At 38.4% G+C, this 27,268-nt stretch overlaps 3 protein-coding genes across 5 annotated transcripts; all 3 read right to left on the reverse strand.

The window, feature by feature from the left end:
* Positions 1–616: 616 nt before the first annotated feature.
* LOC133852371 (monothiol glutaredoxin-S6-like) lies at positions 617–1,224 on the reverse strand. Its single transcript, XM_062289111.1, has one exon. It carries the CDS (start codon positions 1,138–1,140, stop codon positions 832–834), a length of 309 nt encoding a protein of 102 aa, XP_062145095.1. The 5' UTR covers positions 1,141–1,224; the 3' UTR covers positions 617–831.
* A 5,201-nt stretch (positions 1,225–6,425) lies between these two features.
* Positions 6,426–9,730, reverse strand: LOC133851726 (transcription termination factor MTERF9, chloroplastic-like). 2 transcript variants are annotated; one of them, XM_062288281.1, is made up of 3 exons: positions 9,365–9,730; positions 7,609–8,972; positions 6,426–6,791 (listed from the first exon to the last, which is right to left on the reverse strand). In XM_062288281.1, the coding sequence occupies exons 2-3, from the start codon at positions 8,798–8,800 to the stop codon at positions 6,745–6,747; spliced, it is 1,239 nt and encodes a 412-aa protein (XP_062144265.1). In that variant the 5' UTR covers positions 8,801–8,972; positions 9,365–9,730; the 3' UTR covers positions 6,426–6,744. The 2 variants fall into 2 exon arrangements, with proteins under 2 accessions (XP_062144265.1, XP_062144263.1); XM_062288279.1 differs by lacking the exon at positions 9,365–9,730 and having other exon boundaries at positions 7,609–9,065.
* A 731-nt stretch (positions 9,731–10,461) lies between these two features.
* LOC133851727 (uncharacterized) lies at positions 10,462–18,691 on the reverse strand. Of its 2 annotated transcripts, XM_062288283.1 has the most exons (3): positions 17,321–18,691; positions 10,920–11,005; positions 10,462–10,786 (listed from the first exon to the last, which is right to left on the reverse strand). In XM_062288283.1, exons 1-2 carry the CDS (start codon positions 18,506–18,508, stop codon positions 10,997–10,999), a joined length of 1,197 nt encoding a protein of 398 aa, XP_062144267.1. In that variant the 5' UTR covers positions 18,509–18,691; the 3' UTR covers positions 10,462–10,786; positions 10,920–10,996. The 2 variants fall into 2 exon arrangements, with proteins under 2 accessions (XP_062144267.1, XP_062144266.1); XM_062288282.1 differs by lacking the exons at positions 10,462–10,786; positions 10,920–11,005 and adding an exon at positions 17,025–17,115.
* Between the last annotated feature and the right edge of the window lie 8,577 nt (positions 18,692–27,268).

Raw genomic sequence — 27,268 nt, forward strand, 5'->3', positions numbered from 1 at the left:
AGAGAGATGAAACAGACAAAACAAGAACTCAAACATATATGTAAAAACAGTACGTGCACACATGCAGGAACCTTAACCCGCGTGTGTGATGCCAAGAACCGACCTCGCTTTTTACTATATACTAGTCCTAGCAAAAATATATATTGACATTGCCCCCTTATCCACTTTATATACCATATATACTCCTAATATTTGCAGAATAATATTGGTACGTAGATGGAGAGAATACTTCCACAAAAGTGATGGAGAAAAAACTTTGCTATAAAATGTAGCTTTATATATATATATATATGACAGAAGACTGCTATTTGTAACTTTTCGCGTTGAATGCTTTTCTAGATGCGAAAATAAAGGAAACACATGAAACGGAATGGCTCAATTTGATTTAGCATTCCAAGAAATGAAGGCATCTTTGTGCGTGAACTGTTGTTTTCTTCTTTACTCTTCACTGGTTTCACTGTATGTTAACATTCCGTTTATTCTTCTCTTTGGTCAAGCAAATTATGATTGATCGAACAGATCATGCTTTTGATGAAAATGGATTTGCATTAACGGATACTTGTAATGAAGTTACTAATGCTAGAGCATTTGAAGAAAACAGCACTCTCAAAACCAAGAAGCTAATAGATGGGCATGCATTAGTATATATATTATATATATTATATTACATGGGGGTAAAAGTTGTAGTTGTACTCATACAAAACATATAGACGACTATCATCTATCAAAAACTGTATGAGCTCCAAAAGACCACTTATTCTATCGATCGAGGTTGATTAGCATAATTAGCAAGATGCATGCATATATATATATATGATACGAGAGTTCTAATTAAACCCATATAGCTCTGGCCCTTCTCAGTAATGGGAGTAGCTCGTTCCTGAGGTGGAGGCTGTTGATCTCTCTGTTACCACCAATGAACACTTGGCCTATGAACACAGCCGGTAGGCTTTGTTGGCTTCCCAGCTGCCGCAGCTCCTGTTCGATTTGCCGTCCATTGGACACCTGATCGAGCTGATAGACTGTAGGGTTTGCCCCAAAGCTTCGTAGCAGTGACTCGACGGTGTGGCTCATGCAACAAGAGCTCCTGCTGAAGATCACCACTGGCCTGTCAGCTACCAACTCTACCACAGAACCCATTGTTATGAAGGCTCAAAAGGGTTTTGGTTTTTTGAAATATGATGATCGATCAGCTAGTGTATGTGTGTGAAGTGATGAGTTGAAGGCTTTAAATTTGCTGTGAGGAGCTTCTTCTCCAATGGATGTCTATTTATAGAACCTGGTCTAGTGTGGTTAGGATTGCAATATTATGTCTTGTAGATAGAATAAAACGTACAAAAAGATGTCGGATTCCGAAATTGCCATTTTATCATTACTTGATAATGACTGAAGTGGCTTTTCGCACATTGTATAACAAGTTGCATATATAGTAGCATATATGTAAGTGTCGTTTTGTGGATAATAGAGCTTTTATATGTGAAGTTTCCTAAAAAAAAAATAAATAAATAAATTGAACTACTGAAAAATTATTACAAATGTTAGAGCTTCTTTTAGTGTTCTTATGGGTCCTTCTATACTGACATGACACTATATTTTTAATAAAAAAAATTACAGCTTAATTTCTCTCTCCTGTTTTTATAAAAAAAAAAAAAAAAAAAACCAAGGTGTCATGTCAGCATAAAAAGACTTCAAAAAGATACTAAAAAGAGCTAGCTTTAGCATTCTTCAAAAATTATTTAACTGCTTAATTTGTAACTCTATGTTTGAAGTGCTTTAAAGATGTTACATTTGTTTTGGTAACAAAACTAAACAAGTTAACTTCAATTCATTTAGTCCTCCCGAACTGTTAAGGGTTTTTCAATCGTAACATCATATTATCAATACTCTCAATGTTGGGTTCTCAATTACCGGCTAAGTGAAATTTTGGAGCTAGCTAGCTAGGATCAGAAGGAAGCTAATTAAGTTGGCTAGGTAGGGATTTGTAGGCCAGGTTTATCCACTTCGGTGGAACTTTTTTCTCAGATATCTAGATTCGCATGGGCAGATCAATTCAAGAAATTAAAACCGAAAGCCAGTTAAATAGAAAAAGGCAAGAAAAAAGAAAAAGAGAAGTGTTTTGAAAAAGAAAAAGATGCTTAAATATAAACTATAAAGGTGAGATCTACCACACATTAATCAAAATCCGTTCCATGCACTTGCCGTACAAAGAGAAAAAGAACCCATCGTGGCCGGCCCGCCACATCATCTCTATTTTCACACGTTGCAGTAATTAATCGGGGAAGAAATGCCGCGCTAACATATTCCTGATTAGTGCCTTAAACTGTAGAAAAAGCTTATTATTAATTAAGTATAATATTATGTTTATATATATATATATATATATATATATATATATATATATATATATATATATATATATATATATATATATATATATATATCTTGCATGTGTGATTCTCTATCAAAAGTAGTGCATTGCCCTCAGATTGTCGATCCATTACTACAAATAAAAAAAAAAAATTAATTAATTAATTTAAAAAAAAAAAAAAAAAGGCTTCCGATTTATGCCAAAAGAATTACCTACATTGATATAGACCAATACCATTGACTCAACATGCATGCATGGTAAGTCCCATGTATGCGAATGGAGTTATTTGTAACATTTACACTGGAATTTGTAAAATGTGAATAATTATCTGTATCTGCACGGTTATTGTAGTTATTAAGTGCAATTATTATCCGTTATCCGCAAATAGATATATTATGAGCCTCTTTTAAACGCTTTTAAAAATAATTTTGACCATTTTTTAGTCTTTTGAGCTTGTTTTGAAAATATAATGTAACACAAAATACATATGTGCGAATGCGGTACTTATTAACCGCATCTGCATGTGAGGATAATAGTTTTGCTAATTGCATTGGCATTGCATGTGTGGATAACGGATATAGACAATTAATATTAGTCCGCATGTACACCCCTATTCAACAGCATATGATTATTACTTCATAAATTAGCGATTAATAGAAAATGGTTTTCGAACCCGGATAATGAAACCAGGACATTTCCAAAACTAATCAAAAAGCCATATATAATATATAGAGAGAATAGCCCACATATATTTGAAAACTCTTTTTCACATAAAAGATCAATTTAGTTATTTCACATATCTACTTTTTCAGTATATGAAGAAAAAATATATTAGGAAAAAAAAGAAAAGAAAAAGGGGAGCTATTGCTACTAGGTCCTACAGAAAATTCCTTTCACTTTCAAAAATCATTTTATTAATGTCTACATTTTCAATACTAATTGCAAGGTTGAAAGGAGTTGAAATGTCTAGTAGCATAAGTTAATATTGGTAGCGAGCAAGCTAGCTAGTGCATTTGGTGTTGCAATTTTACATACTAAAAATGTGATTTTAAATCAAATTGCAAAAAAATGTATCGTATGAGAGTGTTTTTAAAAAATTACGATATCAAAACGTTGAAAAATCTACCTTTTTAAATCGCATGCAAGCTAGCTAGGGATACGTTTTTTAAAACGTACAATTTTAAAAGTTAAATTATAATTTTACCAAATATTTATCTGTATTTTAAATAATCACGTTTTTAAATCACATATTTTAAAATCTCTAACCGAAACCCACTTAAGCACCATAAAAGAAGACTTTCTCAAAGCTAGCAAACCTTGGGATGATTTTCCAAGAAGTAAAAGTGATGATTTGGGTAGAATTACATCACCAAAATGATGTCAGCTCATATAGATCATGAAAATTCTGCATAATTTCCCCGTGCATAGAATTCAACATTATCTCTTCTTGGAATATTTTTAATCGATATATCCTCATGAGTCACTTTCGTCTTTGGACTTATCGTCACTCAATAATTCACATCATGGAAATTAAAGATATGCCTCTTCTTTTTATTCTCTTTGGTGATCACGTCGAAGTTATGCGTATATATAAAAAGATATTTCATGTAGTTTTCAAGCACCATTTTATCGCCACGTATGGCGGCAGCCAACAAAAGGTTCATAATCTCAATTTGCTCAACATGAAGCAAAGGGCCAGGGCCACCAACTCAGGGTCACTTTGAGATAGGGATGGCGATTTGTGTTTGTGTATTGGATTCGAGCGTGTTAAGATATGGATATAAGACTATATTGATCAACCCTAATTCAATCCTAACCTTTTTAATTAACCGGTTCAAACCATTCAATCCTAACCTGCTAATTTTATGTTGACTTCGCGAATCGTGTTAAAAATTGATAACTCGATCTAACTTTAAGCATGACGTTCGTTTTCAAATGACAATTACACTTATATATAACTAACGAGGAATGATATTTAATAGATTGTTATAAAATACGACTGTCATACAACTTGAATGACATAACTATGATCAACAAAAGCTTGTAAAAAAGAAAAATCATTGACTGGTTTTCACTGCCAAATCATTCCAGATATATAGCAGTCGTATAATTAACAGTCTATTAAATATCATTTCTCCTAAGCAGTAGATTAAAAAATACATATCCCTACATAGTGTGTGTGTGTGTATATATATATATATATATATATATATATATATAGACACACACACACACCAGTTCACTTCTTCATACTTCCAAAACAGCAGTCGTATAATTAACAGTCTATTAAATATCATTTCTCCTAAGCAATAGATTAAAAAATACATATCCCTACATAGTGTGTGTGTATATATATATATATATAGACACACACACACCAGTTCACTTCTTCATACTTCCAAAACAGATTTTTTTTCCCCAAAAATTATATCAATTAAATTTGGAGAGAGAGGAGGAGAGGATAAATAGTATAGATGATAAATTGGTGGCGGGGGAATGTCAACTTTGGTAGGTGGATGTCTAGAACTAGAATACAGGGACGGTTCCTGGCATCACATACATGTGTTTGGATTAAGGTTCTGATCGATCAGTTGCAATTTGCAGTTCTGTTTTTTTTTTTTTATCAAAAAAAATTTATACTTTCAATGATCATAATCATGAAACTAGTGCTTTTTATCTAACAAAACAATGTTACACGTACAATTGGGAATCGTTCATGACTTGCTTCACTGCTGCTTTGGCTAAACCATGTGCAGCAGAATTTGCTTCTCTTCTAGCGCGTTGCAGATCTATCTGCCAACTTTACATCATATGTATTTAACACCCCATGCTTATCCTCCACTAATTATCCATATGGACCATATCAACTCAAATTTTGTTCCGTGATCTTCACAACATTCACTACTTGGACTACATCACCTTTCATAATGATACTCTGTAGCCCCAAGTCTCGACTAAACTCTACTGCATATATACAACGCAGCCAATGCCAATTTGGTCATGCTTTTAGCTGCAAGTATACATCCCTTGCGGTCCCACACAATGATTCCTACATCTCTCTATTTGAAAACTTGAACAAAATATGATTCATATTTGCTTAAAACTATTCTTTCTCAAAATCTATATATCCTCCACATTTCCATCTAGAATCCATCAATACATTTGCAAGACAAGAAGAGTTTCAACGTCAGAGGATTCCCCAGGTGCATGCAGGCATCTATCTATACAAGCTGTTGTTATCTTCTTTACTCAACAAAAAAGTTTACTTTTTCATTATTTTCTTGTCCATTCGTGTTAAATGAACATCCTTGGGTACCCCGTGCAAAGCCTGCTTTCAAAGTTTGTGTCAATTCTGTGGTTGTGAATCATCTAATCAAAGAATTTTTATTTTTATTTTTTTTATTTTATTTAACTGATGATCTTGACAAAATAAATTGGACAAATAGATGCACATGCACAATGTTAGTAACTAATGATCTTAATGATTTCAATCTCATTTAAGAAACTAAACCACAAAGGACAAGATATTCTCAAAAGATTTGGATTAGGTGCTGTAAAAAAAACTACAGTACATGTGCAATAGGTTTGAAACAAGATTAATGGCACAATTATGATTTTGTTTAACTCCAATTGGAGGGCGGGATGGCATTTCCCACTTACAGAAGTTAACCACATTCAAATCATTCACCTCTTAAGGCTTTCGAATTCGCACATTGCAGATAACCGCTTTCACAGCAAAAATTAAAACAATGGGATTCTTAGAGTTTTCAATTGAATTCTATGGATGAGAGTTTATCACAGCAAAAATTATTATGCAGACCAAAGATGTGAAGCATCCCAAATTTTCAGCTAGCTAAGTTAACTCAGTCCAAATGAGTTCCTGCTGTGCACCAAATCCCTCATTCTATATGTGTCTATCGCTTTAGCATGTTACGTTACACTCAGTAAAACACTATTCTTGTTGAAGATATGTTACACAAAAGACAATATTGAATCAAACTCTTAACACTTCATGAAGATAAACATAGTGCAGATAAGGATTGTAAAGACAGTGTAGTTGATTAACAATTCTTGCATATCACAAATTCTTGTATAGTCAATTACAAATATACGTCAAATCTCCTGAAGGTTAGTAGGGAGGAAACATAATTTCTTTTAGCTTAACAATTCTCAGCCACCAACAAACTGGGTTCTATTCAAACCAGATGTAAATCGCCAACAGTCATCATTAGGCTCTTTCATTATAATGCCAGATAAGATCATATAAAGCAAATTCAGTCCCCATAAGGTACATTTTCAAACCCCAGAAAGACAAGGTTAGCCCCTCAGCTTTCTCAGGGACCATAAGCTCACCAATACCCAACATTCCAGATTGGTTAGGAAACTCTCCAAACGGCTTTTAGCAGAATCCAAGAAGACCCTTCTGCAAAAACCAGGTTGTTTAGTTGTTTAAGTCTAAAGGGCTTTCAAACTTACACACAACAAAGCATCTAGCCAACAAGATACTGCAAAATAAGGCCAGCAATACAGAGAAGGAAAAACAACTAGACGAAAAGAGAAACACAAGGAACAACCACGAAACCAACACAACTAAGTAAAATGCAAAACATACTCAGAAATACCACACGAGCCGACCAACTATCTATTCTCACAGGACGCCGGGAACCCAACCAGGGAGAGTGGCAGAGGGGGCGATGGGGAGGAGATCTCAACCCATCCGTGCCTTTTGAAGTAAACAATACACGCAAAAGAAGAAACATAGGAGCTACGGTATAGCAGGGGAAGTACCAGTCTGCAGGGGAGTCGGGAAACCAGTCTCTCTATATAAAGTTCAAATCTCATAATTGGTCTAATGTAGGTTGACTAGAAGGTGAATTTGCAACATGCATAGTGCCTTCAGCCCAGTGTCTTGAGAATATAGCATCAATCACGTTAGGTGCCTTAAGCTAAAGACATTCTTATGATATTAAATCAGTTTGAAGTAAGCTAAGATATCCCATATGCTCATGCCCTTTAGAACAAGGAGACCACAATTTTTTTTTATTTATTTATGGTCCCAACATGTGACTACTTGAGTCAGGTTTTCTGTTTGAAATTAAGAATCGATGACACAGATCAATATTTGAGATTGTTGTCTTGGAGATCACATATCCAAGTGAAAGCAATACAAGATGATGCAAAAATTCAACAATTACATTAAGTTGGAAGTCAAACTGTTACATCTGTTCAGTCACACATACCTTCTCTGATAGACTCCCTACCTCCAGAAGATCCATCCTTCTTATCCTGATACACATTAAACAATTGAGGAATATCCTCCTCAAATTTGATCACAAACTTTTTCAAAAACCTGCTCTCATTAGACGTTAAGATAGTCGACAAAGACAAATCATTCTTGACTAAATCCTTGGCAAGTAAAATCTGAATAACTGAAAACCTAGGCATTATCCTCTTCTCCAAGCTGAATGATAGAACTACAGGATTCATAGCAATATTAGCAGATAGCCAACCCATTTTGTTCACAAGGAAGTCCATAGTTTTTGTGATCTTCTCTTCTGATAAAAGCATACAAATTGGATTCCTTTTAAATGCTGAGAGGGCCATGTCCCTTGACCAACCCCACCTCTTATAGAGCTCCAACTTTGACTCCAACTTCGGTTTGCTCATCTTCAATAACACTTGGATTGCATGGACAAACACCGTTTTCAAGGGATCGAATCCCATTTCCGTAACCTCGTCGACAGCCTCAACAAACCTAGTATGCGTAGTGAACGCTTCACAAGGATGATTACTTACCAAGAAAGAAATGGCAGAATGAGGCACTCCAAGTTGTCTCAAAAGTGCAATGTTAGGAGCCATATTATTTGTCACATTATGTTGAAAAGCCCGTGGTGAGCGCGTCAAAACTTTAAGAACTTTCTTGTTGACAAGAAGCACACTCTTGAGGAAATCATAGCAGGGGATTAGTTGTTTCTTTAAGCTTCTTCCGAACAGCATTGGGTTTGAAGAGAGGATCCCAGGGAGGTCAGAGCTCGAAACCCCCAAAGAACGGAAAAACTCAATCTTGGGCAAAAGGGTCTTCTCAGGATCAGATAAAAGAAACCGTGGGTGTGCCCTGACAACTTTAGAGATCTGGGTATGCGAGAATCCCTTCTCTTTGAGAAAATTAAGCACCGAGTCTGGTCTCTCTGTGTTCTCAAAGTTCATCCTCTTGGATGCTAAAATAGCAGATTTTGGGGACACCCCACATGAGTTTACGAGGTAAGACACCGTAAAAGAATGTTTTTCTTCTTGTTGTTTTTCATTAGATTCAAAAAATGCTATCGATGTGAATGATTTTAGAATAAAGAAAGCATTTTGCTGAAAAACCCCCAGTTGGGTCCTCCTACTATTGAGTAATTGAACCTGTCTTGAACAGAGAAGAGCAAACATTGTTGACTCACCGAGCTTGTCCGATTCAGTCTCAGACCACTTCTTGTTTATCAAGAGATCCTCTCGAGGGTTGGATTGGTATTAAGCTGGACATGTCAAAATTCCATCCGGGACTGGCGGCCTCTGAGCTATTCTTCCTGCGTTTCAGAATCTAAGAAGTACGAAGCATCGCCTAGAATTAAAACAGGAAAGTGTATCATAACGAGCTTGAGCGGACCCTTTACTTTTTGAAAATTAATGTTGACTTCTTAATTATTTTGTGAATTTGAAATAAGTCACCCCGTCACTTTTTCGTCTAATTTTGCAACTTTCGTTAATACCACGTCAGCATTCATAGGATCTTATTTTTGAAAAACTTGAGCAAATTGTTTTGGTTTCGGATCCTTTTCCTATAGATATTGCTACAAGTGCCCTCTTATCATTTTCTCTGTTCATCAACAAGCAGAGAGAACAGAAAGATTGGACCCCATTAAAGACCGGATTCTAGAAGGCATTCTTCGCTTATTTTTTTCACAGGAATCGCTGAGGCTATCGCTAGTTCCTATGGTCATTGCAGCATCTTACCTGCTAGCATCATGAATCAGATAAGGAACAATTTTGCAAACATGTTGAAGACATGTTTGATCGCACACATATAGACCGAGGTAGGAGTAGGTGAAAACAGCTCTGTAGGTGTAGATGTGGTCTCCGGGCTTGATCACACTTCTCTGTTCTATCCACTCTCTGTTGTTGAGCAGATCCATCTCCCTATATCCTTGACTTCATCACCAGCTTAACTTCATCACCAGCTCTTCAATACCCTTGACTTCATCACCCAAAGCAGGCCACACGCTATAACCATGGGGTATCTCCGGCACCATGGGGTGGCGTCAAAGTGATCATGGCACTAATGAAAGTTGCAAAATTAGACAGAAATATGATGAAATGACTTATTTCAAATTCGCAAAAAAATTATGGAGTCAACATTGATTTTCAAAAAATGATAGACCAGTATCAAATCGTGCTCTTACTTAGAGAGTTACGATATACTTATCGTTAAAACAAACACTCTCAAGTTCAAACTCCCATTAAAAACCAATACTAACTCTTGTTACGAAGAAAAGTTTCGAAGTTACTGGTTCATAATTGGTCTTAACGAACACTTTTTTGGCAACGGCACGTATGAGATTTAACTTATGAAGAAAAGTATTGCAGCGACATATCTTGTCATTAGAAATCAGAAATGTGATCGTTGTGGAACTCTAATCCCTTCTGCAAATTGGGTTCACGAAATAAATTTATAAGTTTAGCTTCACGTTTGTAATGTCTATTTTAGCTAAAAGTTTTTACATTCTATTATCTATTCTTTCTATTTAAATATTCTTTCTTTATTTTTTTATATTCCTTTTATATTTTTTTTACGGTGTTTATTTTATTTTTTTTAACGGCCATATTTTTCAACATCTAAAACATAATTGCACAACATTTTCTCCTTGAAAGTCCTTTAGGCCAGCAACTTATTTGCAGCAGCAAGTTCAACAGGAATGATATGCTGCAGCAAGCACAACAAGAATTGACCTGCAAACAAACAAAAAATTTAGAATAAAACAATGCTTAATCTAAATTAATGAACAGAGCCTAGATTAATCATCAAAGAAAAACAAACTCACAGGAAGCATCACTAGTCATAAACATAATTTATTTATGCGAACACAAATGCCATAGATAATCTCACACCCTTTTGATTGTACATTATCATTATGCTTGATATAAAGAACCATCACCAAAAACTACAAAAATGTTCCAACAACTAATAAGCCTTCCAGGAAATAACCAAGCAACCGCATCGCCAGCACCAAAGCTGAATGATAGGACGATTGGATTCGACAACGAGCCTGCAGAGCGAGCAAGGGCCCGGAGGGCAGACTGAGCACCAGGACCTGGAGTCTTGGTTTTATTTCCTCCAGTAGCATGGAGCTTGATATGAAGAGCAGTGATGTCAAGTTCCTGTTTAGGATTCAATGACACATTGGTCAAGCTAGCAAATACTATAGTGAAGAAACACATAATTGGCAAGGCTCAATTCCAAATCAAGTAATTACAGTTTGAAGTAATTAATTAAAGGGAAAAGAAGAGAAACCTTGCATCTGTGTGCTACATCCTGCGTTGCAAGCATGGCAGCATGTGGTGAAGACTCATCCCTATCAGCTTTTACCTTTATACAACCTACATTTTGAATTTTGGGAATCCATAATTGGGACTTAAATTCTAACAGACAACACATAAAAAATATACGTGCAAAGATAAAGAAAGTCAATTTGTTTAATAGCTCCTCAAAATATATATAAAACTATCAGCACTACTACCTCAAAATTCTATAGAACACTTCATTTGAAAATAATCAAATTGCAAAGAGAGCTCCATTACTGTTACAGTCATTTAAACCCATCCTAAGCACAAGCAACTGCTATTTGTTCCAAATAACCATGGGAACTATGTATTGGGAATCAAAAGATAAACAACCATCTACATGAGACCAGAAACCGTCATAACTTCCTACCATAAAACTATAACAGCTGATTACATGAGACCAGAAACCGTTATAACTTCCTGCCATAAAACTATAACAGCTTATCACTAAGTGCATGCAGGCAAACAATCTCTTTAATGCTTTCAAAAATCTCCTTTACATCAAATGGTCAACCTGGAGCAACAGTGTTCCTCCCACACTACGGGCAAAACTAAAAATGCATCCCCAATTTTTTGGAATTGTTTTGCAACTCAAATATGTTATCATCTTGGTTTCCGTTCATCTTAGTGGCAGGAACAAACAAACAAAAAAAAAAAAAAAAAAAGAGCAAAAGAGCATCATCAGAAGTATTGCAAATGAGAATCCTCAATAAAAGTATTGCAAATGCTAACACATACAGACAACTGATATTTGCATAACTACCAATTCATGCGGATAAAGCATTTGCAGGCACATACCCAAATCCAAATAGGCCATTGTCAATATCTATTTTTCCCAATTAACATAGACAAATAAACAAAAACGGAAATTGTTGAAGATCCAGAAAAGAGCGACAAAAACTAAAAAGAAAAATCATACATTGGTCTTCATAATCTTCCTACGAACCAAGAACCTTGCCACCCGAGGTGTAAGCGTGACGGTAATCGGAACCCGAATCAAAAGCTTAGCCTTGTTGCACAGCAAAACCAGCGCAGAGCCCCACCACGAGCTCAGCCATCCGATTCTGCTTCTCCTCGATTAGCACCGTCGAATGGGTCTTCTCCTCCTCCCTCACAAGCCCATCAGAGGATAAAGAAGTCTCAGGTTGTGGAGCATGTTCCTTGCCAGTGAGTCCACCCATGTGGAGGTTTTGGAGGAGGGACTCCACATCGACGTTGCTCTTGATGGCGACGTAGAGGCTGGTGATGGAGGTGGCGGAGACCAAGAAGTAGACACCCAGGGCCACCTTCCCGTACTTGTTTAGGAATTCACGGAATCACCCACTACCGCCTATGAATGCTGCCATTGTTGGGTCAACGAAATGGGGGATAGGGTTTTTGTTGGGGTTTTGATCCTCTGAGCTTTGTTTGTTGAGGAGAAATTAAGGTTAGCCATTGAGGATGCTCTTGTTGTCCACTTATTCTAACATGTAAGAAGTTCTAGAGTCTAAAATTGTAAGGCTACAATCAAGTTGAATCGAGCTAAGTGTTCCCGAGTTAGAGTCAAGCTGCAAGAGAGTATTCAAACTCAACTTGAAGAAAACAACCTAAAACTTTGATTCTAAGTTTGGAGCGATATCATCCAGAGCTTTCTCTTCTAGATAGACTAGCTGACCATCTCTAACTTTGAGCACATATAACATGCCGTTTATTGAAGGAGATGATTGGAAGTAGTGCCATGGAACTTTGGTTGTGGCATGGCCGTAGTTGAAGGAGGTGTGGTGGTTGTTGGAGGTGAACCAAAAAAGAAAAAAAGTAAGGTGACAACAGAGGAACTTGTATATTAAAAGAAAGAGGATTTTTTTGAATTTTTTTGAATTTTTTTTTTTTTATAAGTAATAAACCAATCTTATGAAAAACGTAAGGCGACCCTAAGTACACTGGAAGTATACAAAATGAGAAACCTAACTAGAAAAAGAAAAGCGAACAGAAAAATCATCATAACTAATCATCAGAGGAGACAAAAAGGTCGTAGTCCAGAGGTACCAAGTATGGAAAAAATAGGAAATAATATCCTCCAAGGGTCTCTCCAAATCCTCAAATCTCCTATTATTCATCTCCTTCCAAATAATCCAAAATAGGCAAGTGGGCACCATTTTCCACATCGCAACACTCCTAGGCCTTCCAACGGACCACTAACATGCAAACAAGTCGATAACCCGCCTAGGCATAAATCAAGACATCTCGAAGTGGCTAAAGAGAACACTCCACAAAGCAGAAGCCACATCAGAATGAAGAAGAAGATGGTCCACAGACTCCCCATCTCTCTTACACATGCAACATCTATCTATGACAATAACACGTTGTTTCCTGAGATTATAAAAAGTAAGAATTTTGCCTAAAGCTGCCGACCATGCGAAAAAGACCGCCCTCAAAGGAGCCTGGGTCCGCCACACTCTCTCCAAGGAAAATGACTCCCTTCAGAACACAAAGAACAAAAGAACAACTTAACCTTGAAAATACCTCTTTTGGAGGGAACCCACCAAAACTTATCTTCACTACCTCTTCTCAATGTAACTGAATGCAAGACTTGTAGAAAAGACGCAAAAACACCCACCTCCCAATCATGCGCCTCTCTAGTAAAACTCACGTTCTACTGAATAGAACCGCCTAGGATCTCCACATTAGCCGCAATAGAGGCATCCTTTGATCAAGCAATACCAAAAAGAACAGGAACAAAATCCTTGAGAATCGTATCCCCACACCATAGATCATGCCAAAATCTAATCCTAGTTCCCATCCACCACTACAAGACTAGAAAAGCTTGAGAATGACTCTCAGCCTTTTCTAATGTTCTTCCTCAGCCCCACCCCAAAGGTTCCTACAGGCTCAAGAGAACACCACCCACCCCATAAGCTGTCATATTTTGAATCCACCACAATTCTCCACCAAGCGTCTCTCTCAATCCCATAACGCCACATCCACTTACCTAACAGAGCACGATTAAAAACCAACAAATTTCTTACACCCAAACCTCCCTCAGAAATCGGAGAGCATAACTTGGACAAATTCACCAAGTGAAATTTGAACTCTTCACCTAGCCCGCCCCATAAGAAATCACGTTGTAGCATCTCAATGCGTTTAGCAACACTCGCCAAGAGATTGAAGAGGGACATGTAGTATGCGGATAAATTAGCGAGGATGCTCTTGAGAAGGGAGACTCTGCAACCCCTAGACAGATACATCATTTTCCAACTGGCCAACTGATGTTTTATCTTCTCAATAACTCCATCCCAAATATGCTTCGCCTTATAGGATGCCCCCAATGGAAGACCAAGATACTTAACAGGCAGAGTGGACACCCCACACCCTACAATTCCAGCCAATCTACCAACTAGATCAATGTTCCCCACAGGAATTAGTTTAGACATAGCAAAGTTAACCTTCAATCCCGAGGAAGCTTCAAACAGCAGAGACTCCGCAAATGACTCAACTAAGAGGGACAAGCACTACAAAAGAGCAAAGTATCGTCGGCAAACAGAAAATGAGAGACACTAGTGTTGCCAACTGTGAAACCTTCTAGCAGACCCTCATTACCTGCAGCAGAAATGATACAACTCAAAGCCTACATCACAAAAACGAACAACAAAGGAGAGAGAGGATCCCCTTGTCTCAAACCACGGGAACTACTAAAAAACCATTGGGAGAGCCATTAACCAAGATCGAAAACCGCACAGAGGAGATACAATGGGCTATCCAAGAAACACCATTTTCCCCCAAAACCGCACCTCCTCAACATATATAACAAAAAAATCTCAATTTACATGATCATAAGTTTTTTCCAAGTCCATTTTACAAATGACACCTGGCTCCCCCGATCTAAGCCTACTATCAGGGCATTCATTGGCAATAAGAATCGGATCAAGAATTTGTCTCCCCTTGATGAAAGCACTATGCGACTTGGAGATGACCTTCTCCATAACCGTCTTTAATCTGTTTGCTAAAACCTTAACAATGATTTTGTAAATACCTCCCACAAGACTAATCAGACGAAAATCTTTAAGATCTATAGCACCTGGAATCTGCGGAATAAGCATAATAAACGATGCATTGAGACTCTCCTCAAACAAACCTCCAGCATGAAATTCATTAAAAACCTTCATGAGGTCCACCCTTAATACATCCCAGCATTCTTGGAAAAAGGCCAAAATGAAGCCATCAAGACCCGACGCCTTATCGCCATTCATAGCTGAAACTACCTTTCTAATCTCCTCTTCTTCAAAGACTCTCTCCAACCAAAGAGCCTCGGACTCCAGAATAGAATCAAAGGAAAGACCATAGGCCTCCGCTTACATTGTTTAGTAAAGCGCTTTTGATAGAACTTGACAATGTGCACACTAATCTTTGCCTGATTGGAAGAAGTCCTACCATCAATCAATAAAGAATCAATGGAATTAGATCTTCTGTTAGAGTTGGCTATAGAGTGAAAGAATTTTGTGCATTTATCGCCTTCCTTTAACCACAACACCCTATATTTTTACCTCCAGCTCACCTCCTCCATAAGAGTACATCTCTCTAACTCTCTGATAACCTCTGCCTTCTTCAAAAGCTCTTCCCCACCCAAGGCCCTTCCTTCTTCCAAAGCTTCAAAAGCCCGAAGATCTTCCACAAAAATCCTCTTGTTTCTTTCAACATTGCCAAACACCTCCTCATTCCATTTTTTCAAATCCAATTTTAACACATTGAGCTTGCGAGCAAAGACAAAACTTAGCGAGCCTTGGAACAAATAAGAATCCCACCACTGCTTCACCAAGCCCACATTGCCAAACACCTCCTCATTCCATTTTTTGTAAATTTTGAGAGGCTGTTTTGGTTTAATTATCCAAAACAGAGCAATGTCAATTGTATTTATAATTACAAGTACATAGAGTTTGTTACATTTGAGTTATACAACAACTAATGATTCTGAAAAGAGTCATACACAAGCTGTACATGATGATCAATAAACTAAAGAAATCAAATGACTAGATACAATCTAAAGTAACCAAATGGATAAGAAATTCAAAGTAGCACCCAAGTAGTTGAACAAAGTAACCGAACACTTGGAGATAAAGGATGAGTTATCTGCAACTCTCTGCATTTGATCTTCAGTTGAGGTTTCCAGGTTACTGCATTAGCTGGCTCTTGTATCTCTCTTGCTGTCCAAACCTTATGACAACTTAACATTTTTCACTTTTAGCTCAAAAAGACTGTTTTACCCTTACTTTTGCCCAAACTAGATTTTTTCTAGTCTAAAGGGCTTTCAAACTTAGAATGTAATAGGGTTATCACTTCATCACAGCTCTACCAGGAAGCACCCTCAGGAATCATCTTATTCCCTTTTTGAGTACTTGAGCTACAGACTAAACAATGTACCCAAAAAAAAAAAAAATGTAAGAAAAATTCAAAGAAAAGTATGTGAAAGAACAACGATTCTACTTAAAGAATATATTTCATCCAGTAACTGGGATCATCCAATCAGGCAGAAATTTAGTTCAGTGCAGTGGCATGAAGAAGCCAACATGACGGAAGAGTCTGTGATCGTGGCAGAAAACTTAACTGTTAACATCCACAAAATGAATGACAATAAAAGATTCACTTATAAAAAAACAGTACCAATTAAATTAGAAACCACAAACTCAACAAGCTTAAGAATGCACCCAGGCAAAAAAAAAAAAAAAAAAAAAAAAGGACTAGTTTTAAAGATCAAGGAGAAAACACTAGTTATATAAAGAAGTTCCCAAGATTCAAGAACGCAATTTATTGAAAGACACAACAGAGCAAATAGCCAACAACATACAGCCAAGTAAGGCCAGCAACAAAAAGAAGAAAAAACTAGTCAAAACGACAAACACAAGGAACAACCCAGAAACCAACACAACTAAGCAAACTGCCAAACATTCTCAGAGATACCCACAAGCAGACCAACCAACCATTCTCACAGGACGATGGGAACCCAACAAGGGAGAGAGTGGCAGAGGTGGGGATGGGGAGGAGATTTCAACAGTCTGCAGGAGAGAGAGAGGGGGGGGAGGGGGGGACAAGCTGCCACAAAGTCTAAGGGACAGGGCAAAGCAGAGTTGTCATGAAACCAGTCTCTCTATAAATTGTTGCTGTCTTGGAGATTTCTGTCAAGGGACATGAGATATAAATATTTGAGATTGTTGTCTTGGAGATCACATATGAAAGTGAAAGCAATACAAGATGACACAAATGCTTCATCCAACAAGTATATCCAACAAGTATAAAATGTTATACGAGCAACTGAGTAAAAAGTCAAGAATTACATTAAGTTGGAAGTCTAAAATGTTACAACTGTTCAGCCACACATACCTTCTCTGATCGACTCCCTACCTCCAGAAGATCCATCTTACCCTGATATACATTCAACAATTGAGGAATATCGTTCTGAAATTTGATCACAAACTTTTCCAAAAACCTCCTCTCTTTAGGTATTAAGATAGTCGACAAGGACAACTCATTCTTGATCAAATCCTTGGCTACTAAAATCTGAATAACTGAAAACCTAGGCATTATCCTCTTCTCCAAGCTGAATAATAGAACTGCAGGATTCATAGCAATATTAGCAGATGGCCAACCCATTTCGTTCACAAGGAAGTCCATAGCTTTCGTGATCGTCTCTTCCGATAAAAGCATACAAATTGGATTCCTTTTAAATGCTAAGAGGGCCATGTCCTTTGACCAACCCCACCTCTTATAGAGCTCCAACTTTGACTCCAACTTCGGTTTGCTCATCTTCAATAACACTTGGATTGCATGGACAAAGACCATTTTCAAGGGATTGAATCCCATTTCCATAACCTGGTGGACAGCCTCAACAAACCTAGTATGCGTAGTGAACGCTTGAGAGGAATAATTAATTACCAAGAAAGAAATGTAAGATTGAGGCACTCCAAGTTGTCTCAAAAGTGCAATGTTTGGAGCCATATTATTTGTCACATTATATAGAAAAGCCCGTGGTGAGCGCTTCAAAGTTGTAAGGACTTTCTCCTCGACTAGAAGTACACTCTTGAGGAAATCATAGCAGGGGATTAGGTGTTTCTTTAAGCTTCTCGTGAACAAAAATGGGGTTGAAGAGAGGATCCCAGCGAGGTCAGAGCTCGAAACCCCCAAAGAAAGGAAAAACTCAATCTTGGGCAAAAGGGTCTTCTCAGGATCATATAAAAGCAACAGTGGATGTGTCCTGACAAGTTTGGAGATCTGGGTATTGGTGAATCCATTCTCTTTGAGAAGATTAAGCACTGAGTCTGGTTTCTCTGGGTTCACGAAGTTCATTTTCTGGGATGCTAAAGTAGCAGATTTTGGGGACAACCCGCATGAGTTTATGAGGTAAGACATTCTAAAAGAATGTTTTTCTTCTTGTTGTGGTTCATTAGATTCCAATAATCCTATAGATGTGAATGATTTTAGAATAAAGAAAGCATTTTGCTGAAAAAGCGCAAGTTCGGACCTCCTACTTTTGGTTAAGAGAAGCTGTCTTGAACAGAGAAGAGCAAACATTGTTGACTCACCGAGTTTGTCCGATTCAGTCTCAGACCACTTCTTGTTTATCAAGAGATCCTCTCGAGTGCTGGTTTCGGATTAAGCTGGACATGTCAAAATTCCATCTGTAATGGCGGCGTCTGAGCTTTCTTTTTTTTTTTTTTTTTTCTTCCGGTGCTCCAGAATCTGAGATCGTTTTGGCAGTCTATTAACCCCTCTTCCCCCTCTCTTTATTTTTACCTCTAAAGGGGAGGCGAGGGGGTTATTAAACGGGTCACAGTCGATTTTCCTTTTCGTTTTCTATTTTTGAAATTTTGAAAATGATAGGATTCAAATTATGGTCGATAATTTTTTATACAATCCACGAACTCGATATAAACTTGACACGAAGTTAAAGAATTAGGGTTAAACTTAAAAGGGTTCGAGTCATAAAAGGATTAACCCGTTCAACCAGTTTAATAAAAGGTCATTACAATGTCAACTCGTTTGACTCGTAGGTCGACCCGTTTGACCCGTATATTTAAACCTTTTTTTTTAACATTAAAAATTAAATTAAAACAATTATACTACCTCTCTCTTTCTCTCACTGTCTAAAGAGTAAAAACAAAATTAAAAAAATCTCACAAAAAAAAAATAAATCTTTTTCTTTTATTGAGTTAGAACTTGAACAAAAAATGCAAAGACTAAAAAAATAGCGGAGTTTTTTTTCTTTCAAATTTTCGAACTTAGAAGTTGAACCAGAACAAGTAAACAATAAAACAACTTAATGTTTCATATTTCAACTGTGAAATAATATGACTATTCAAACTATAAGATTTTTTTTTTTTAGTTTAAATTTATGTTTCTATTTTTAATTTTATAGACTTTATTATATATTGGGTCAAACAGGTCGTGTCAACCCAACACGACCCATTTGACCCATTTAATAAACAGGTCAGACGGGTCGTGTCGTATCAACCTGTTATTTAAGTAGATCGTGTTATGGTTGAAGGGTCTGATCCCTTTATCTAAACGGGTCGTGTCAAGGTTAACCCTTAATGGGTTAGAAGGTCAAATGAGTCGTGTTAACCCGTTTTGACAGCCCTAGATCCAAGGATGCTATCAAGAGAAATTAGGAAATAAAACAAGAAAATAAGAAAAAAGAAAACGAAATGATCACTTTGAGGGGATTGGGCCTCCAATATTTACTTCAAGCAAAGGAAATTTTCCTTGATGATTTAACCATACGGCATCTACATCTTCTTATAGGCGAAAATCAAGCTAAATATGGAAATAGGTAATTAGGAAATCAATCATAATGAAGACAAACATAATTCGTAAAAAAAATAATCCCTAAAAAGAAACTAACGTAGTGATCAAGCCAAGTGTGAGGACAAAGCCAAGGGGAAAGTTCGAAAATCCTATCATTCCTTCACCCTTAAAGACAACCTCGCCCTTAAGGTTGAGTACCAACGAAATCAAGATCTCTCCTTGATTGTTTCATAAGGTTCCCACGTGGCATCTTCTGAGGGCAAATGCACCCACTGGACGAGAACGTCGAGGGCAGCCCGATTATGACGTTTGACAAGCCGAAGATCTAAAATGGTAGAAGGCTGAGTGCCGACCTCGCCCGTAGAAGTAGTGTCTGGCAAATGATGCTGGAGAAATACATGCTCACCCAACTTTTTTCTTTAGGCAAGAAACATGGAAGACTGGATGAATCTTGGAGTATAGTGGAAGTTCGAGATGATAGGCGACAGGACTAATGCGCTCCAATACTTTACACGGCCCATAGAAACGAGGTGAGAGCTTCATGGACGACCGGACCTAGATAGAGATTTGGCGGTAAGGCTATAGATAGAGAAATATCTAATCATTAACGTTGAATTCACATTCACTCCTATGCTTATCAGCCTGAAGCTTCATGCGAGCCTATGCGGCGGTAAGAATGTCCTTAAGAAGTCACAAGATTTGAGTACGATCTTGAAGAACACAGTCAACTTGATCCACTATTGACGAACCTGGAGTATAGGTTGGGAGAATTGGGGGAGGTCGCTCGTAAACTGCTTCGAAGGGAGTCATTTTGGTAGTAAAGTGATAAGTGGTGTTATACCACCATTCAGCCCATGGAAGCCATCGTATCCACTCATTGGGCTGATCTCCCGTGAAACAACGCAAGTAGTTCTCTAAACACCGGTTCACCACCTCAGTCTGTCTATCAGTCTGGGGATGATAGGAGGTGTTCATTTTTAACATAGTGCCTTGCAAACGAAAAAGCTCTTTACAAAAGTTAGACGTGAAAATCTTATTTCAATATCTTTCTATTGATTGGGGAACTCTATGCAATTTGACAATGTTGTCCACGAAGAGCTGGGCAATAGTCGAGGTCATGTGTGGATGGCTGATGGGACAAAAGTGGGCATACTTTGTTAGGCAGTCCACCACAACAAAGATAGTTTTTTTACCATGGGAAGATAGTAAACCATCGATGAAGTCCATTGAGATATCTGTCTAAGAGTCGGTTGGAATAGGCAATGGTTGCAGGGGTCCTGTTGTAACGACCCACCCCCAATGACACAATACTGTCCGCTTTTGGCTCCCCATATCAAACTTCCCAGAAGGTCAGCCATCCTGGGATTGCTCTCGCAGCGGCTCGCTTAACTGCGGGGTTCTGATAGGTTCATTGCCATCACGGCTTTAAAACGCGTTGTGTCATAAATGGTGCATTTATACATATAAGCTCATCCTCATTCCTAGGCGATGTGGGACGTCACAATCACCCCCTCTTTGGACCCAGCGTCCCCGCTGGCGTCTCTCATTGGGCTTGTGCACGCTCCCACCATCTCAAGCTGGACAATGGCTCTGATACCATTTGTAACGACCCACCCCCAATGACACAATACTGTCCGCTTTTGGCTCCCCATATCAAACTTCCCAGGAGGTCACCCATCCTGGGATTGCTCTCGCAACAGCTCGCTTAACTGCGGAGTTCTGATAAGTTCATTGCCATCACGGCTTTAAAATGCGTTGTGTCATAAATGGTGCATTTATACATATAAGCACATCCTCATTCCCAGGCGATGTGGGACGTCACACCTGTGCTTGCTACGGTTTCACCCTTCTATCATTGACAAACTTCGTATTCAACCACAAATTGCTTGACATCACGCTTTATCTCTTTCCAATAAAATAGTATGGAGATACGCTTATAGGTTCAGAGGAACCCAGAATGACCGACACTAGGGGCCACATGTAATTCCTGCAAAATAGTAGCGCTTTGTGAGTGGAGTGAGAGGCCAAAATAATGCGCCCTTTGTAGCGGAGATGGTCCACAGCCAATGAGTAACGTGGGATTGAGGAGGGATCATGGGTTAGTCTCCCAACAATCTTTTGAAGCTCAGGGTTGTGTTGCTGCTCCTCTTTGATGAACTCAAAAGTAGACCATGTGGGGATAGATATGCTATGGAGCTCAACTTGCTCCAGAATGCGGGAGAGTGCATTTGCCACTAAATTTTCAACCCTTTTCTTGTAGACAATTTCATAGTCATACCCGAACAATTTAGTTACCCACCTTTGTTGTTCCATGGAATAGATACTTTGTTCCAACAAATATTTCAGGCTATGGTGATCAGTTCGGATTTGGAACCGACGACCAATTAAGTAAGGTCGCCATTTGGTAACAGCATGGACAACAGCTAGCATCTCCTTGTCGTAGACCAACATTTTGAGGTGTAATGGGGATAACACTTTACTGGTAAAGGCAAGAGGTAGACCCTCCTACATAAGTACAACACCAATACCAACCCCGGAAGCATCGCTCTCACTAATGAAAGTTTTAGTGAAATCTAGCAAGGCAAGCATCGGTGTGATTGTCATGGCATGCTTGAGCTTGGTGAAGGCTTCTTCTGCAGCCTCAGTCCATCGAAATGCCTCCTTCTTGAGCAAGGCTGTTAATGGGGAACTTATCTTACCATAATCTCGTACAAACTTACAAAAATAGCCTATCAAACCTAAGAAGCCTCATAAAGCCTTAATTGTCTTTGGAATTGGCCAATCTATCATGGCTTGAATCTTAGAGGGTCTACTATGACTAGGGCTGGCAATTTTGACACGACCCGACAACCCAACCCGACACGAACACGACAAGAAATTAGCGGGTTTGGGTCTACTTTAAACAGGTTTGGGTCATAAACAGGTAGACCCGTTTAACTTAGTCTGGCGGGTTGGGTGGCAGGTCACTCGTGGGTGACCCGCCAGACACGATTAACCACTTTTTTTTTTTCCTGGAAAATTCTAGAATGGTGGGCTTTATAAGTTATAAGTTATACTGTTATAGGCTTATAGCTTATTAGTAATTTAGTTATTCAAAAAAAAAAAAAAAGTAATTTAGTTATTTAAATTATATTATTTTAGTAATTCTGATTGTCTGATTTTATCATTTTATGTTTTAACTTTTAAGCTTTAATCACAAAACAAATGTTCAAAAATCACAAAACAGTGAAAAGCGTCGAAAGACAAAAGTTCAAAAAACAAATTTCAAAAGACAACTAAAGGGTAAAGCTATCAAATTGAAAACCCTAACCTTTTCCACAGCTCCACGGTCTTCTACTTCCACGGTTCCACCGCCCTTCAGCAGTTCAGCACTTCAGCCCCTTCTCTTCTTCTTTCATCTAATCATCTAATCATCAATTTAGGCTGTTCAGCCCCTCTCTGACTCTTTCCAAGACTCCAATAGATTTCCAAGTCCAAGCAAGTTAAGCAATGTCTCTCTCCACCGGCCGACAAAATCCATCACGGTAAGAGTCCAAAATTTGTTCAAATTTCAAACAATTTTCAGATTTTCATCATATCTATCACCAGCAAGTCTAAGATAAAAAATGTTACAAACCTTCTGGGGATTTTTGACGATAGAGTTGAAAAAAACCTTTTTCTGATCTGTTGGGTGTTTACTTGTGCAGAGTTTACTAAGTTGCAAATGTTAAATCAGAATGGAGTTGCATCAAAACTTTTCCTAATTTGTCTGGCACAGGTTCCTCTACATTTGTTGCTATTTTTATTATTATTATTAGTGGGTTTTTACGTGTTAATCCTCAATGTTTAATATATTCTGCTGTGGCTTTAGGTAAAGCAACTTGTGCAAAATTTGGTACGGATGCAAAATATGTGGCAGTAGGATCAATGGATAGAAACCTTCGTATTTTCGGTTTGCCCGGTTAGGATGGTCCATTAGAATCATAGAGCACGCAAGTGGGACTTGGTTGCTGCTGCTGTAGTGCTAGTTGTATTTATTGACTGAAGAAGTGAATGGTTAGATTCTTTAATTATATGGTGTTGGTGTAATTCTCAGATTCCTCTCCATCATTGAGCATTTCTGCATCATTGTTGTGAGGTGCAGTGTCAACTGAGCTGGAAACAATCATAATTCTAAGCACATGCCGGATCTCATGTATCTAGTAGCTGTAAACCTTTTTCTGATATGTTGGTTGCTTCCTATATCACAGTTAAATTGCTATTTTGCCTTTCTTGATACTTGTGTTGGAATTTGAGGTCTTTAGACTGATTCGTGCATACTGCATATAGTTTTAGAGTCAGGATGAGCTAAAGTTAGTGCTAAACGGGCCATGTCGACCCGATATGCTAAACGGGTCGTATCGACCCGATATGACCCGTTATGCTAAACGGGTTTCATGGGTCGTATCGGGTGACCCGTGAAATAGCCGTGTCGTGTCGTGTCTGGAGCCCCGACCCGTTAACATAAAAGGGTCGTGTCTGGGTCTAGCTTAAACGGGTCGCGGGTCTTAACGGGTCGTGTCAGGTACCCGTTTTGCCAGCCCTAACTACGACACCGTCTTTGAAGACAATGTGGCCAAGGTATTTCACCACAGGACTTGCAAAATTGCACTTGGACTTCTTCACAAAGAGAGAACGTTTTTGAAGCAAAGAAAATACAACTCGCAGATGACATAAATGATCATCAAGAGACGAGCTGTAAATGAGTATATCATCAAAGAAAATTAAAACAAACTTACGTAAATATGGCCGAAAGATATCATTCATAAGACTTTGAAAGGTTGATGGCGCGTAGGTCAATCCAAAAGGCATTACCAAGAATTCGTAGTGACCATCATGAGTTCGAAAGGCGGTCCTTGGCACATCTTCATCATGGACTCAAATTTGATGGTAACCAGAGCGAAGATCCAGCTTAAAGAAGTGTTGTGCTCCCCCCAATTCATCAAGTAACTCATCTATCACAGGAATAAGATACTTATCTTTAACAGTAATACCGTTTAAAGGACGGTAGTTCACGCACATTCGCCAGGATCCATCATTTTTGCTTACTAGTAATACCGAAGATGAATAGGGACTGATGCTAGGTCTGATATGGACAACATCTCACATCTTCTACACAATCCTTTCAATCTTTGAAGGTGAGGGTAGCAATACGGTCGCACATTGGTCAATGCACTCCCGAGCAAGAGCGGAATCCGATGATCATGTGACCTTTGGGGCGGAAGGCCGTTGGGTTTAGCAAAGAGATCAGAAAATTCTAACAGTAATGGAGCTAGTGCTCACTTGGATTCTTCAGGCATTGTCATAGTTTCACTTCTCAATTGTAGCAAGTATCCCTTGCAGGTCTTCAAAATGTGTTCTATGTGGTGGCTACTGATAGTATTGTCGTTGTTACCATGTCTCCCACGGAATATCATTCTTTTCCCATTCAAGGTAAACGTCATGGTTAGCTTGGAGAAATTCCACAATACATTGCCAAGAATCCTTAACCATTCAATGACCAAAACCACCTCGTAATCACCAAACGGTAATAAGTACAAATCAGCTCGTAACTCCTAATCTTACACTGCCAACTTAACATTTGAGCACTTACTTTTGCACGTCAAGGTACCCTCATCTGCCAGTGTGACTTCAAACGGCTCGCAATCCTCTGTTGTAATTGAGAATTTTTTAGCAATACTTTCATCAAGGAAGTTATTAGTGCTACCGGTGTCAATCAATACTATAACTTGTTGGCAATTAAGGAGACCATTAACCTTTATGGTTTGCGGGTTTGAGTAACCAGCCAAGGCATGTACAGTGTAAGTCACCTCGCTATCATCTCCACCAATAGCTTCATCACCTTCTTGTGCAGCCTAGTCACTGTTCATTTCTAGCGCCATTAGTTCCACCATCGGCTTGAACATCAATTGTTTCCCTTGTTTGCACACGTGCCCTCTATGCCATTTCTCATCACAATGCCAGCAAAGCCCTTTTGCTGTTTTTTCTTTAAGTTCTTCTTAGGTCAAACGGGTAGTCTTCCGGGTTGGAGCTAAAGAAGAGCCATTCCCTCCAGCTGCTGGCCAACTGAAAGCCCAAGTTGATCGGCGTGTTTCTTCACTAAGCTTTTCTTCTTGTACTCTTGCAAATGAAATGTAGCTACTATGGTCCGTGGCCGGTAAGTCTTAACTTGTCTCCTGATATCCAGTCGAAGACCCTCCACAAAGGTATTGATCAGTTGTCTATCAGACCAATTGCGGGAACGGTTGGCTAAGCACTCAAATCGGCTTTAGTATTCACTGACTGAACAGGTTTGTCAGATCTTAGCTAGTTCACCGTCGACGTCCTCAAATGTGGAGGGGTCGAATCGTACAAGAAATCCTTCCACAAATGTTGCCCAAGTGGCTATCCCATGGCTTGCCTCAAACCAATCATACTATTGAACAACTTCGCCCTCAAGACGGATGGATGCAATGTCAACTCTTGAAGCTTCAAGCGTCCCATGGAAACGAAAAAAAAAATCGCTCCTCTCTAGACACCCAATCAGATGGATCGTCTTCATCCCATAGAGGAAAGTCCAACTTCATGCGTGAAAGGCTGTGGTTTTGACTGTGATGACGTGCTGCAGGTGGGGTATGAGGTGGAGATGATCTCACACTGCACTCCTCTTGAATGACTTGGATGATAAGCTCCTTCAACTTCTTTAGAAACCCAGAGTCAAATTGTGTCTCCCCTGAAGTCTGTTCCTTGCCTAGCAGAGTGCTACTGGTAGCCATTGAATAAGCTGTTAAATCAGAAATTTCTAACACTCGCTTTTAGTTGTGTGTATAGGGCATAAAATTTTATTTTATTTATATTATTATTTTTTCAATTTTATTTTTTACCCTTACAAATAAGCTAATTTAAGGATATCAAAAATCTGGACAGAAATTACTAGAGACTAATAGCCAATCAATTTAATTCTAATATCAAGAATACAATAGTACAAGCCTTAAAACTAGAATAAGAATATCCTTGTATTGGAATTCGGGTGACTAGAACACACCTGAATTGGGCTTAGCCTGTAGCCTAAACACTCATTTTCTTCTTTAACTATGAATGCACAATACCCAAAAGGCCAAACATGGTTTTACAGATGCGTAACACCAAAACCAACAGTCATGGTCATGCCAAGAACGAATCTGTAGCCAACGGAACTCCCAAGAACGACTGCTTTGATACCAGATGATAGGATCCAAGGAATTTTATCCAGAGAAATCAGGAAATAGAATGAGAAAATAGGAAAACAGAAAAGGGAATGATCATTTCGAGGGGGATCGAGCCTCCAATATTTGCTTCAAGCAAATGTAATTTTCCTTGATGATTTAGCCATATGGCATCTACATATTTTTGTAGGCGAAAATCAAGCTAAATATGGAAATAGAAAATCTTGAAATCAATCATAATGAAGACAAACGTAATTCATAAGAAAATAATCTCTAAAAAGAAATTAACGTGAGGACCAAGCCAAGGGGAAGGTTCAAGAATCCT

The sequence above is a fragment of the Alnus glutinosa genome, chromosome 12 (assembly GCF_958979055.1).
Source record: "Alnus glutinosa chromosome 12, dhAlnGlut1.1, whole genome shotgun sequence".
NCBI classification, from domain to species: domain Eukaryota; kingdom Viridiplantae; phylum Streptophyta; class Magnoliopsida; order Fagales; family Betulaceae; genus Alnus; species Alnus glutinosa.